Here is a 13,881-nt window from a genome sequence, read left to right on the forward strand (position 1 = left end):
GCTATTAAACAGTAGGCTATTGAGAAAAAAAACAAAAACAAAACAGGCGAATATCCATCAAAAGAAAGCGATGCTCTTTTCAACAACATGATACTGTTAATATATCAGAATCATTCTAGTGATCATCAGGATGTTACAGTGTGAAGTTTACGTTTTCTCTGCAGAGACTAAAGATGCTTTTAATGCGCCGGCTTGTTAAAGAGCGACGCACGCTGCTTTCCAACACGGCCACCAGTGCAATGGTGTGCGCTCACTGGATTTCAGTTCTGCCAGTAGAACAATAACATAAATAATATGAATGGAAAATGTAGCAAAATTAAAAGTAGGCTACGGTTTTAAAAAAGGAACGTCAAAAGGTTACTTTTTAAATTTTATTTATTTTGCAAAATTACGTTGCTCGCACCTAGGCCTACATGATTTTTGTCCGCGTTTCAACCCTTTAACCATGTCTGATGCGGAGTGTGTGATTGATTAACTAGTCACTCAAACCGCCTGGCTATGAGACAACTCCAAAATCGCCCAAAAAAAAGTGAGGAGGACAAAACACAGATTTTGAAATGTGGGGGGGGAAATGTCCCCCTCGTGTATAATGGCTCCTACGCGTATGCTCTGGGGTGAATGTAAAAAGCAGCAACCAGATGATAAAATGAAAGTTTCATGTTCACAATAAACAGTCTGACATTTGGGAAACAGAGTCCATCTTGACTGCGTTTGTGCACCAAGCATCATCGATGTAATCGAGTCCGCCTCCTCTCGTCTTGCTGGAGTCATGCGCTGACAGCTCGAAACATGGACCACCTGCCGAGTGCTTGATCTGGGATGTTGATGGGGCAGGTCTCTGTAACGATGTGGGCACAACAGTCTCTGAATTCCATTGCTTGGTCAACATGAGTCCCAACATGGCTCCTATCCCTGCTCTCTTTCCTCTCCTGTGAGCAATCACCGCACCCGCTGTGGTGACTGGTCCGGTTGTTTGGGCCAAATCGATCGCGGTCCACTGATCTTTAATCCAAAAACCCCTTTTTCATTTTCCAATGACACAGAGGTAACACGTGTTTCGGCAATAAAGCCGCAAAATAACAGATGAAAAACAAAAGTGTAGCGAAGTTTGAAGGAGCTGCCTGCTGCTGCTTTTACAGTGTCATTGGCCCACGTGAATTTTAAGATTGATGGCTGCACCTTGTGAATTGTAGTTAATTCCTCCCCCAAAGTTTTTATGTACACAGGCTTGTACCTTCAACTACTTCAAAGAACCAGATATTCTCTGACTCAGTTGTCAATACTTTGTACTGATTCATGCGGATTCTAGCTGCAGAAGAACTCCAACTGTGAGTAACTTAACATCATCTGTGGATGGAAAAGTGAATGGTAATTTTAGTTCCAAACAAGGGGCACCTGGAATAGCCCCTCCCTCTGTATTGAGATCAGGTTTAGTTTTTCGTTTGTTTTTTCAGCTTTTTCTGGAGGACACACACGCAATAACAGCAGCACATTTAATTAATTTTAAATGGGTCCATTTTACAGAACAGTATGTATAAATTAATAAAAGATGGATGCTCTGAGTATGGGTACCATGCAAACATTTATATTTGACCCAAGAGAGAGTGTGAGAGAGAGCTAAAAAGACAAAGAGAGAGAGAGATAAAAAGTGAGTGAAGAATAGATTATATTAGTAGGTTATAAATTCATTGAAAACATAGCTTGCCAAGTGTACTCGTCATGCATCAGTTTCTATGAGACCCCAGAGAGAGACATGGAGAGACACACACAGGGTGAGAGACATACATAGAAAGTGAGACAAGGAGCAAGTGAGAGAGTAAGCTCATACCAATAGTCTATAAATCAGTGAAAACAGGACTATTCCAACCAGAGTTGTAATGCTTCAGGATATATGTGACCCCAGAGAGGACGAGAGAGCGATGCAGAAGTGAAGGCTGAAAGAGAACATATTGGGTGTGTAGTTTTATTTGGCAGTTTTAGCTGTACATTGAAACAAAGATAGGCCAGCTGCAGTTAGCATGCTTAGGTTTGTGTATGTTGTGACCTTTCAGTGACCTCTTTGTGGCCCCAGCTGGACTGATTACACCACACTGACGTCATGAATTACTTTACACTATTTATCCGTACACACTGTTACTTCAAAATGTATCATGTGTTAAGTGTTCTTGCACCAAATGTGATGTTGGAGCATGGGTTATTGTCAAGAAGCAGCAGATTTGAAGCTTGATTTGCTGGATTTAGATACATGCCATATTTTATTATCGTTCACATGAATGTGACGCAAAGATATTAGAAGATATTAATCGACAGAGCTTTATAGTCAGTTTCAGCTCATTGTGTAGCTGACTGGCCACAGCTTTACTGTTTTGGTTCACTGTCCTTAAGGAGGCAGCTCTTTTCAGTGAAAAAGCTCTAAAAACCCACTGAATGCTACCCACTCAGCACCACAGAGAAGATAGACACAGTTAGCAACTAGCTGGTGAACATAGCAAAGCATTTAGCATTTAGCATATTTCTCTCTGGAGTTGGTAGTGACCAAAAAGAGCTAAATGAGACTGAATATTAGAATTGAATTTTGCCAGTTTGCCCTTTTTTTGTAACCAGTATTGGGCAGTAATGCATTAGTAACACGTCACAGTAATGTCATTTATTTTTTCCCCTAAAATGTAGTGTCAGGGATTATACGTGAAATTCCAGTGATTACATTACAGCTACTGATTCTAGTAATGCTTTATTATTAACTTAAATATTGAAGGTTCGGTATGTGTTAGCTTACTACAGGAGCTGAAGGTGTGGGAAGGCAGGGGCTGTGTCCAAAATCTCCGACTACTCACTATATAGTGGATTATATAGTGAGCTCGCCATTTTGTAGTGCTGTCCGAATGTATAGTGATAATTATTATCCCCTATATAGAAGTAGTGTACAACCGATGGTCACTAACAAAGCCCTACATGCCATCACGCATTGCGCTGATAAAAAAAAAAGATCCTGATTGTCCGACGGCAATGACGTAATTAGTAGTGTCCGAAAGTGTTGTTTTAATAATGCGAGTGAGCTCTCAAAGTAGTGCTCTACATACTACTCCCTACATAGGGGGTAGGGAGTAGTGAATGAGTGGGGATTTCGGACACAGCCAGCGACTCCTGATAACTCCAAAGCTGTTTTATTTACATGTGGTGTCTTCTTTTAGCTGGATTGCTAACATTAGCCACCGGTAAGCCTATATTCAGGAATCACCTGGTTAAATTCAGAGTTGGAGTGTGTGAACCCCTCGGCTTCACTGTGAGGATGGGACTTCTGAAGTGGTGTGTGCAGATACAGTCTATGGTGCAGACACTGGTAAACATTAAGCTAGCATGACATAATGTGGGTGTGGAAGCTGTGGAGTTCTAAAACCCATTTGGCTGAGGTGGGCTGACAATATGAATGCAACGAGCAATGTAACTAATTACTTTTGCTGTTGAGTAATTGTTAAATGAATGGGATAACGTTTGAATGATTAATCTATAATAAGTAATTGATCACATTCAAGTAATTTGCCCAACACTGGTCATAGCCTGTGTAAAACATGAACGCAGCCTGCACAGTTGTCATGAAAGGGTGAAATTAGCTATACAGACCAAAACTGTTTTTTGTACCAGGCTTTTTTTGCTATAAAGTTGGACATGGACGGATCATTCCCCTGGACTTTGAGATTGACTCACTTTTGGAGGCAGCCTTAAGTGGTCATTTAAGGAACTGCACGTTTTGGCACTTAAAATTTGCTTAATTTTTCAGCCTCAGAGGTTGCTGCTTGGTCATAACATACACCCTACTGCTGACTGCATGGCTATGTGAGAGCTGTGAAGTTATGTAAACCACTTTAGCGTTGTGCTGAATCAATGTATATATCCAGCTAAGCTAAACTATAAACCTAGTTTTTTTTCATCATAAGCCCTTTTTCCCATAGAGTCAGCCTATACAAAATCCTGAGCAAATATTTACATTTTCCAACATAGTCCAGCTGCAAAATGCACAATTTGTCAAAACGTTGACCTACAGTGAAATTAGTGAATCAACACCTTATTCTTCGAAGCTGCAGTGACCTAAATTTCCCACACAGATCCTGAAGGTTTAGTCTGTTCCATTCTTTATTCATGAGGTTTTAGACCATTTTGTAGTGATCTGTATGTGTCACAGAAAAAAGTATGCAGCTTCAGGTCCAGAAGTTTCAGCAGGTGAATTCTGGGTGTGTTTTGGAGGCGTTTTGAAAGCGATCATTGTGTTCTCTCTCATCCAGGTGATGGACTGGATAGAAAACCATGGCGAGGCTTTCCTCAGCAAACACACTGGTGTTGGGAAATCCCTCCACAGAGCCCGAGCCCTGCAGAAAAGACACGACGACTTTGAAGACGTAGCTCAGGTGAGTCTGTTTGTCCACATGGGTTTCCATCCAAGTATCGTAATGAAAACTTTCACTTCCATAATCAGAAAGACTAAATTAAACAGGCAAATGCCACAGTGATCAGTCATTTTCAATAGCAACCAACACTGCCTTTTGTCTTTTAGAGTGCCGCATTTCTTTGCTGATGTCTTCACACTGCAATTAGATGCGAGTAAGAGCAAAACTGTTCTTTAACAGTAAAGCAGTTTCACCTGTATATTATTATGCTGTCATGATTTCAGTATTGAAGATGAATTTCTGAATGCATACTTGTCTAAAAGCAGTGAAAATTGTGTCACTGTCTAAACTTCTGGAGTTCAGGAGTTGGTCAGTCCAAATCCATATCTGGGTGCTCATTTACAGAATCAACATAACATAGAAAAGGTCCACTCCTGCCATGAAAAATTTGAAGTTAGTAGTTTGTTTTTATCAAATGTTTATTCACTTGCCTTGCAAACATCTGTAAGTAATCTGCCTTGATTAATCCCAAATTTTCAAAACCACCATGCCTGATGGTGGCAGGAAACATGAAGACATGCCTCTGCATAACCATTTATGGTCACAAGCCTTTCCTGAAAGATCTGCAGAAGATGTTGTCCATTCCTGAATTTCAGTGCTACAGTCTGTAAGAATCACTGGAACTCAGAAAGATGTTAAAGTTCTCAGAGGAGAGTAGAGATGTGAGCAAAAAATTTAGCTTGTAAACAAAAAATGGTTTGAAAATTTGACATAGTAAAATAAAGATAAGTAAAATATAACATTTAAAAATGAACAATAGCAACACTTTTCTGTACAACGCTGTCCAGTGCACAGGCAGCATTATTGCAGAGACTTCATCGTCCTTGAACCTCAAGTTGAGTACTTAAGTGATGCAACAACACTATACACCAAAACTGTCAGTGAGGCATGCTTAAGGAAGCACACACAGGGTTTACAGAAATAATTCATGCAATTGAAGCTTTGAATGGCTTTGAAGTGGATTGGGTGTACTAAAATTATTTGATCTTCTCTATTTAAGTTGTCAGTTGTCTGATTTATTTTAGGCCATGCAAGTACTCAGACAGCAGATGTGCGTTTTATAGAGCATTGCTTTGGAGACTAAACAAATAATAGAAGGTCAAACAATATCTTATATGATCAGGATCATCAAATCCTTACCATCTCTCTCTGCTGCTGTTAAATAAGCCTGAACACACGGCTGATCTGCACGGCTCAGACAAGACATATTGAGATCCACTGTATAACCCTTCTTTTCCTATTTATACTCTTTTCTTTTTTTCCTTCCTCATCTTGTCCTTCTCCCCAAGTCTTTCTGTAATTTTTCTCTCTTGCTGGATGGAGCAGAAGTCCCACAACCTTTCCAAGCCCTCCTCAGCCCATCAATTTAATTTATAATAGAGGCTTTCTCAACAATTTGCACCTCCGTGCCGCTAAGTGCGTTCTAGTTTTTGAAGAAAAAAAAGAAGCATAATGTGGTCTATGACATCCACTGCCATCTCAAATCAAATTACATTAAAACAGGTGTCTAATCATAATCCATGGCAGTTGATAAATCATTTACTAGTACTTTGGTCAGTGGAGTTTCAGTAAAGTGATAATTATATAAAGGAGTGAGTGCTAATCCTATAGAAAGTGTGTAGTTGTGTAATCTGATGTTTACACTCTGGATTAGGATTAACCTTCATAACCTGCTGTGGATCAGCATTATTTGGGTCAGACTCCCTACTTTTCCCTCCTGTCAGGATTTCTGCACAGTTTCTGATATTTTACTGACAAAACTCTCCACTTAGCTACATACATACCGTTAATAAATGAAGTACATGTTGAAGATACATGCCAAGAGATGAATGTTTACTCACATCACACAGCCTCTCACGCACACACACAAACATATGCTCAAATTTATGTTATTAATTCCCTTTCCTGAAATGCAGAAAAGACGGTCTAGTGATGTAGTATATACTGGATGTAAGGACGCATAAAAGTGTCCGTTTCAGTTAAGGCATGTAGTGGGATGTATGTTTAACTGGGTGTTTATATGTGTCATTTTACCATCATTACTGCTATTTTATTTTTAGCTCTCCTCATCTACATCTAATAAGTTCTCCATTAAAACCAACCAAACATCAAACGGAAAGACTTAATGAAAACCCAGAACTCATTTACTCTCATTAAAACCCACATTCTCCAGCTTCTTCCAATGCCTTGAATCTTAATTTCTCTATGGAGGGGCAACATTGCTTCACCTGTTCCACAACCAACATCGGTAGGTTGAAAGGGAGGTCAGACCAGACATACTGGTTACCAGTTGTTTGGGTGTTGGAGTCTGTTGTTAGGGCATCTCTATAAAGAAGTGGGAAAGGCTGATAATTTGGCTGCCACCCTGATTCAGTGGGGATGGATGGGACTTCATTCAGTCTCTAAAGGATTTTTTTTTTCTATCAGCTGATTTTGTCTTTGTCTATGTTTTTCAGTTTTAATCTGTTTATTCTCAGTTTGTTTGTTCAGTGAATGTAATAAATTGTATTTATTAATGTACATATCAGTTTTTATTTACCATTATATAAATTCATTTATTCATGTATGTCCTAAAAGGTCAGGTTTGGTCTTCTATATTGATGGGATGATTCTGCTTTCCTGTTCTCTCTCTATGCTATAATTCTCACCCTGAACCAAACTAGTTATGTGCCGAAAAATAATAATCTATTGTTATCTATCTTCTTGTATCTTCTAACTAATCCCTCTAATATGTGAAATGGTCAGACTATAAGCTTTCCCCCAAAATACCCTAACTTATATTCATGAGTAATTGGGGTCATAACACCACATTTTATTCTCACTGTAGTATCACACCCCTAACCTCCAATCACCCCTAAATATCTCAGATGTAAAATATTTCCTGAAGGGAAATATTCCAGTCATACTTACCAGAATAGACTGACACTAATTCATTTTGTCCCCCTGATGAATGCTGAGAGCTTTAACACTCAGACAGGATTTATTCCCTTTTGGGGGAGATAGAGATAGAAACAGGAAACCTTATGCTGTTGATTAACACAAACTGGAATTAACAATTTAATAGAACAAGATCCAACTGTGTGTGTGTGTGTGTGTGCGCGTGTGTGTGTGTGTGTGTGTGTGTGTGCGCGTGTGTGTGTGTGTGTGTGTGTGTGTGTGTGTGTGTGTGTGTGTGTGTGTAGGTGCCTGATTTAGTGTAATCTCTGTCCGGCAGTGGTGTTTAGGTGTAAATGTGATTATATTAGGTCAGAAACACTATCTGAGAGGTCTGGATGCCACAAAGTTTTATTGTTAGTGATGATGTGTAAGCTAATATCATGAAAACACTGACAAAAGTAACAAAAGAAAGAAGACGTTTGTAATGAATGAGGAAAACAAATCATAATGATGATGATAAAGCGAACAGTGATGATGATAATGGTAAATAATTATAAAGTGTAGGTGACAGTGATGATAAAGATGATGACCATTAAAAAATGTGACAGTCAAGAATGTAGAACTTATGTTAATGTTTTATTTATATTAAGACCCCTTGGAGACAATTAAAACAGGCAGTGAGAAGCTGTACTGAAAACTCTAATACATTTTTATAAGTAGTTTGTTGTCACTTCACCACAGTTTGATCTGCTTCACATGTTAGAGACTGGTAATGTGGCATGAAACAATAGAACTGTTTGTAAATTCCAATCACAAACATGACTAAGCACAAGACCGCGCTTGTACAGATATTGATAATGTTGATGGTGTTGCTGTTGATGATGATGAAGGTCCATCCTCCTCCTTTCAGAACACGTACACTAATGCAGACAAGCTGCTCGAGGCAGCTGAGCAGCTGGCTCAGACCGGAGAGTGCGACCCAGAGGAAATCTACAAGGCAGCCAGACACCTGGAAGTCCGAATCCAGGATTTCGTCCGCCGTGTCGAACATAGGAAGCTTCTGCTCGACATGTCTGTCTCCTTCCACACGCACACCAAGGAGGTGGGGCACCCAAACACACCAAAGGAACACATTCTCAGACATACTGCTGTTGTCAGAGAGTTTTACCTTCATAACAAATATCAAGAAATAAATAATTTTGTCTTTAACCACAGAGACTCTGATATGTTAAATATGTGTATCTGCAGGTTTGAGTAGAATATAGAGTTTCACCTGCCACAATTAATGGCACTGTAGTCTGTTGAGTGATATTTGTTAGTGATATTTTCAGTATTCAGTATTTTGAGATACATTAGTGTTGAGGAGATACAGTGGAGAGAAAATTCTGTGCTTAAAGATTGATGACACATCTACTAACCTGCCTCTCTGTCTGCGTGTTTGCTTGTTTGTGTCCAGCTGTGGTCGTGGATGGAAGAGCTGCAGAAGCAGCTGCTGGACGAAGTATGCTGCGATTCAGTGGATTCTGTTCAGACTCTGATCCAGCAGTTTCAGCAGCAGCAGACGGCCACACTGGAAGCAACGCTCAATGTGATTAAAGAGGGAGAGGAATTAATACAGCAGCTCAGGTAATAATACAATTTATAATAATATTCACGATGGTGTTTGAGAGGGAGAAAAATTATAATAGAGTTGCTCAGGTAATGATTTTAATATTTATAATGTTAATGAAGAGAGATGAGGATTCGTTCAGCAGCTCAGGTAATGATATTCATACTTAAAGTGTCATTAAAATGTCAAGTTCATCACATCACTAAGGTAAGGTTATGAATAATAATTACAACGCTTGCACAAATAGACGGACAATGACAAGTTTTTTGTTATGGTGTTATTTCTGCTTTTGCCTCCACCTCTCTCTTTCCCCTCCTCTTATTTGTGTAAAGGGAAATAAAATATTGCTAGTTGTGAGGGAAAGTACTAGGTTGTAATTCTACAAGCTGGAGTGGAAATGCTGGTTGGTTCATACTGTTACTGAAGGGGGCCCTATAATGATCTTCTGTCGGGGCCTGTATGTTTTAATGTCTCCCTCTCTCACTCTTTCCACAGAGATGCAGCGATGTCGACCAACAAGACACCACACTGCAGTTCCATTGCACACATCCAGGGGGTGCTGCAGCAGCTTGACGAGGCCCAGGGCCAGATGGAGGAACTCTTCCACGAACGCAAAATCAAGCTAGACATCTTTCTCCAGCTACGCATATTTGAGCAGTATACTATAGAAGTAAGAAGTGTGTTAGATCAATATCAAAAAGGATATAAAGTACTTTATTTTGACACACACACACTTAGCGGCAATTTGGGAGCTGCTGTGGAATGGAGCAGAGAGGTCCCTTGTTCTTTGTCTGAGGGCCTTGACACACCAAGCTGACCACAACAAAGTACCAAGGACAAGTTGATCAAACCTTTAATTTCTTCACATTGCTTCACATTTTATGTTATGTACGTAGCACCGTAGTACTTAAGCATACGAAGGAAACACCAGCTGACGCTGACAGCCAACATGACACTGCCATCTGCCCCTGTGACAGAGAACATGATTAGCCTTTATTCATTTACCATAAAAGATCACAAAAGACACAATAAAATTAGTTATTGAGAGACTGTTTAAACAGTCTTGTAGAAGTGAATTGGAGTTCTGTCTAGATTTCCCCCCAATTTTCAGCCTGTGGTCTTTTGCTTATGGACAAAGAAAAGAAAGGTCAGAGGTGAAAAATAAAACTCCTTTAACTGCTGATCCCACATGCTCACTTGGCCCAACAGCCACTGATGAGACCTAATTAGAGGTAATAGTGAAACACACACCACAAAAACAACAATGGCTCAGCGGCACCCACTGACTTCTGGCATGTTACGTTAACTGTCTTCTCATCCCACATATCTTCTGTTCCTGCAGGTCACAGCGGAGTTGGACGCCTGGAACGAGGATTTGTCTCGTCAGCTGAGCGATGCCGGCCGCTCAGGCGGTAGCAGTAGCAGCAGCAGTGGGGGAGGCGGTGCCTCCTCTGGCAGCGCAGAAGACATCGGCCTGGCAGAGCAGCGGCTGAAACGACACGCAGAGAGGAAGGCAGCCATGAACAACATGACTTATGAAGTGATGCAGCAGGGTCAAGACCTGCACCAGTACATCATGGAGGTCCAGGCTTCAGGTGAACACACATAAACTACTTTGCTCTGTGAGAAAGAAAATGGGTGGAGAAGGAGTGAAGAGGTAGAGAGGAAGACAGGAGTTTCAAAGGAATACAGAAGAAAGCAAAGGACAGAGAAGACCTGTTGGGAGTATCCAGAAATCATTCTCCCTTGTGTTTTGTTCACATACTTCCCAAGTAATCACTTGTGAGCTTTTACTGAACAGAAAACTTCAAAACTGACCAGGCACTTGAATAAGGTAAAATGTTAGCTAATAGATACCACCATGAAAGACAAGACTTTTTTGTATTACAAGTTTTCTGAAATGTTATGCTTAAATATGCAAATGAGGCATTATCTAATATTTCCAGAAATCTTTAACACTTGAGAAAGTACTGGCAACAGCCATCAACTTTTACCATGTCTTTAGGAACAAAATGTTATATAGACAAGGCTGAATGATATATGAACAAACCCCTCTGTAAAACCATATGTAGGTGCTATTGAAGTGGAGATTTCTGGCTCAGAGTATGAGAAAAATCTAATTTTGGCCTTTAAAGATACGTATTGTGAAATTCATTACATTTTGCAAGACACTACTGGTGACTGGATAAAAGACTGTAACTAATATAAATGACAATGAAACATCCACATTTGATTATTTGCATTAAGTCAATTAGTATTTGTATTAAAGGTTTTCTGAAATTGTATTTAAATATGCAAAAGAGGCATTATCTAATCCTGACTTTAGTTGATTTTAGCAGAGAAATACAGACGCATATAGACAAAATGTAGTAAAATAAACACCTAAATGTGTTTTTTGGGTGTTTTCTTTCCAGTAGTCTGAAAGACATGGAAGCAAAATAGCCCAACATCTCTAAATTGACCAGTGAATGGAGAAATGATCTTTTTGCGTCTTTCCTTAAATAAACAGCGTTTGTGACATTTGTTGTGCTGTATATACACTACAGCATTAACTAGGCATTCCTATTTGCTTTCAGGGATGCATTAGCATTCATACTGCACTTCTGATGTGATCATGTTTGCTCAGTCACCCTGCGAATGTGGCTGAGCAGGCTCACATCTGGATTTACAGCTGCCCACTGTACAAAAAGGAAAGAGGGATCCCCGATGTTTCGGCAGTACAATAAACTGTGATCCCAAAGAGAGCTTGCTGTGCGGAATAGGGAGAGAATTAGGTTAAAAAATCGTCACAGCACAATCCGCTTACTGTGTGTATGTTTGTGTATATGTGGAGGTCACTGCCTCAGTCACCCTGCCCCCTGGAGCTATAAATCTCTCGCCACACACACAAACACACACACACAAACAAACAAAACCTCTTTCTTACTAGCAGGGCCAGTCACTGGTGGAGTAGGGCATTTATAGTGAACTTATGCTACAGGCTGAGAATAAAGACACACACCTCTCTTTTATTCAATGCTCCAACTAATTTGCAGCTCAAACAGTAATACAATGTAATATTGATAAAGTAATCAGCTTCAAAAGGAAGCATGCATCTATTCTAACCTAAAAATATCAAATCAATATTGAGTGAAAGTAGAAAGACACGAGGCATTCTTTCAGTGTATAACTTTTTAAAAGTGAGTTTCTAAAAAGACGCCTTGGTGACAGTAATGACACTTCTCTGCACTATCTTGTCAGAAACCTTCATGTAGAGATGCCTTTTTAGGATGTCATTTAATGTATTCTTCTGCATTGTATTAGAATCGTATATTAAAGAAGCAGGGGTGTTTAGTTAGGGTTCATGATTTGATTCACATGCAAGTATAGTTAGGAATTGAGGAATTGGGCTCTGTCCAAAGCAAAAAATAAATAAAAATAACCATGTCAAATACACACATAAATAGTAAGTAATGTAAGGCTGCATTCAGACTGCAGGTCTAAGTGACCCAAATCAGAATTTTTCTGCTCATACTGTGACTCAGATCAGATTTTTGAACAGCCCAAGTCACATGGAAGCTGATCTTTTCCAGTTCGGATTCATCAGGTCCAAATCAGGTACAGGTTGGATTTTTTGAAATGCGACCTCAGATTAGACAGTCAGATCCGAATTCATGTGACTCTGATGTCCCTCTTCAGTGACTGTCGTCACAATTCTGAATCGCGTGCATGCTACTTGTCCGGGTGGAAACAGTAGGGAGAGTGAGTTGTAGGGTTTTTGCGTGCTGTATAGTGCCAGAAACTGTAATGAATGCAATGAAAAAGACAAAAATTGGGAGGGTTACCAGGTATGAGCTAACCTCTGTGGCTTCCTTGTTTACATCTGTATAACAGCATGATGAATTTGATGTGCGGGTCACTTTTGGGCCAGGCATATGGGCCACATTTGTAAAATATTATGAACAGTCATATGGATCTGGGCAATAAATCAGAATTGAGCATTAAGGCCTGCAGTGTGAATGCAGCCTAAAAATGACAGATTGTATTTTTAGTGTGTTATGTGTATTTCCACTGAGGAATAAGTTGTATCTGAGCTGCAGGGGGATTAGAGCTAATATGACAACATCATACATTCCAACAATCACAGCTGTGTGTGCATGTGTGTGTGTTTGTGTGTGTGCGTGAATGTCAGGGATCGAGCTGACAGGGGAGAAGGACATGGACTTGGCCGCACAGGTTCAGGAGCTGTTGGAGTTCCTCCATGAGAAGCAGCAAGAGGTGGAGCTCAACGCGCAACACACGCACACACGGCTGGAACAGTGCCTGCAGCTACGCCACCTACAGGCCGAGGTCAAACAGGTAAATGCAGATGCGTCAAGAACCCGCGACGTCCTGTCGCACGATTATAACCTCTAGGCGTATCTAAAAAAAACTATTTGCCTATCAGTGACGCTGCATTGTAGGTGGGCGGATTAAACAGTGACGTGCTCTACGTCATTAAGCCACACTTATACTATGTGATCATGCGCAGTAGACGCTCGTGCCACCATGGGAGTAGTCTGTCTTCACTGCTCTCCATTCAAATCTGTGGAGTGGCTATGATACAAACACCAGCCCAGGCACTGAAGACACTGAAGAAATTCTCAAAGAAATTGTTGGACAAACAAGTATTAAAATTGATGCAGACCAAACCAGAGACAGTCTTTTATTCCAACCATTCTTCTTCCTTGTCAAAACCTTGCCCAACATTACCACAATCCAACTTGACCACAGACAGTTCGGTCAGAGATTTAGGTGTATTATTTTAGTAGCAGCAAGAGAAAATATAAAATAAAATTTGTAGCAGCTAATGTTAGCCTCAAGCAGAGATGAGGAGTGGGTTACAGAGGTCTGGTAAGATCCCTCTGGAGACACTGAATGCTTTATTATATATCAAACTTCATCTACAAAATATCATGAGCATCACTCTGTTCC

General features: G+C 40.1%; 1 protein-coding gene across 2 annotated transcripts in view; it reads left to right on the forward strand.

Moving 5' to 3' along the window:
- The window catches only part of kalrna (kalirin RhoGEF kinase a), a 155,225-nt gene that overhangs the window by 61,369 nt on the left and 79,975 nt on the right, over positions 1 to 13,881 (forward strand). For both annotated transcript variants that reach the window (XM_038721295.1, XM_038721296.1), the window contains exons 14-19: positions 4,281 to 4,403; positions 8,230 to 8,421; positions 8,776 to 8,945; positions 9,424 to 9,598; positions 10,271 to 10,523; positions 13,100 to 13,266. In XM_038721295.1, the coding sequence (XP_038577223.1) occupies positions 4,281 to 4,403; positions 8,230 to 8,421; positions 8,776 to 8,945; positions 9,424 to 9,598; positions 10,271 to 10,523; positions 13,100 to 13,266 (1,080 nt within the window). The remainder of the gene's footprint in view (positions 1 to 4,280; positions 4,404 to 8,229; positions 8,422 to 8,775; positions 8,946 to 9,423; positions 9,599 to 10,270; positions 10,524 to 13,099; positions 13,267 to 13,881) is intronic.

Source organism: Micropterus salmoides, unplaced genomic scaffold (genome assembly GCF_014851395.1).
Source record: "Micropterus salmoides isolate LMB-PRFRI ecotype aquatic unplaced genomic scaffold, ASM1485139v1 Ms_hic_scaffold_15, whole genome shotgun sequence".
Taxonomy (NCBI): domain Eukaryota; kingdom Metazoa; phylum Chordata; class Actinopteri; order Centrarchiformes; family Centrarchidae; genus Micropterus; species Micropterus salmoides.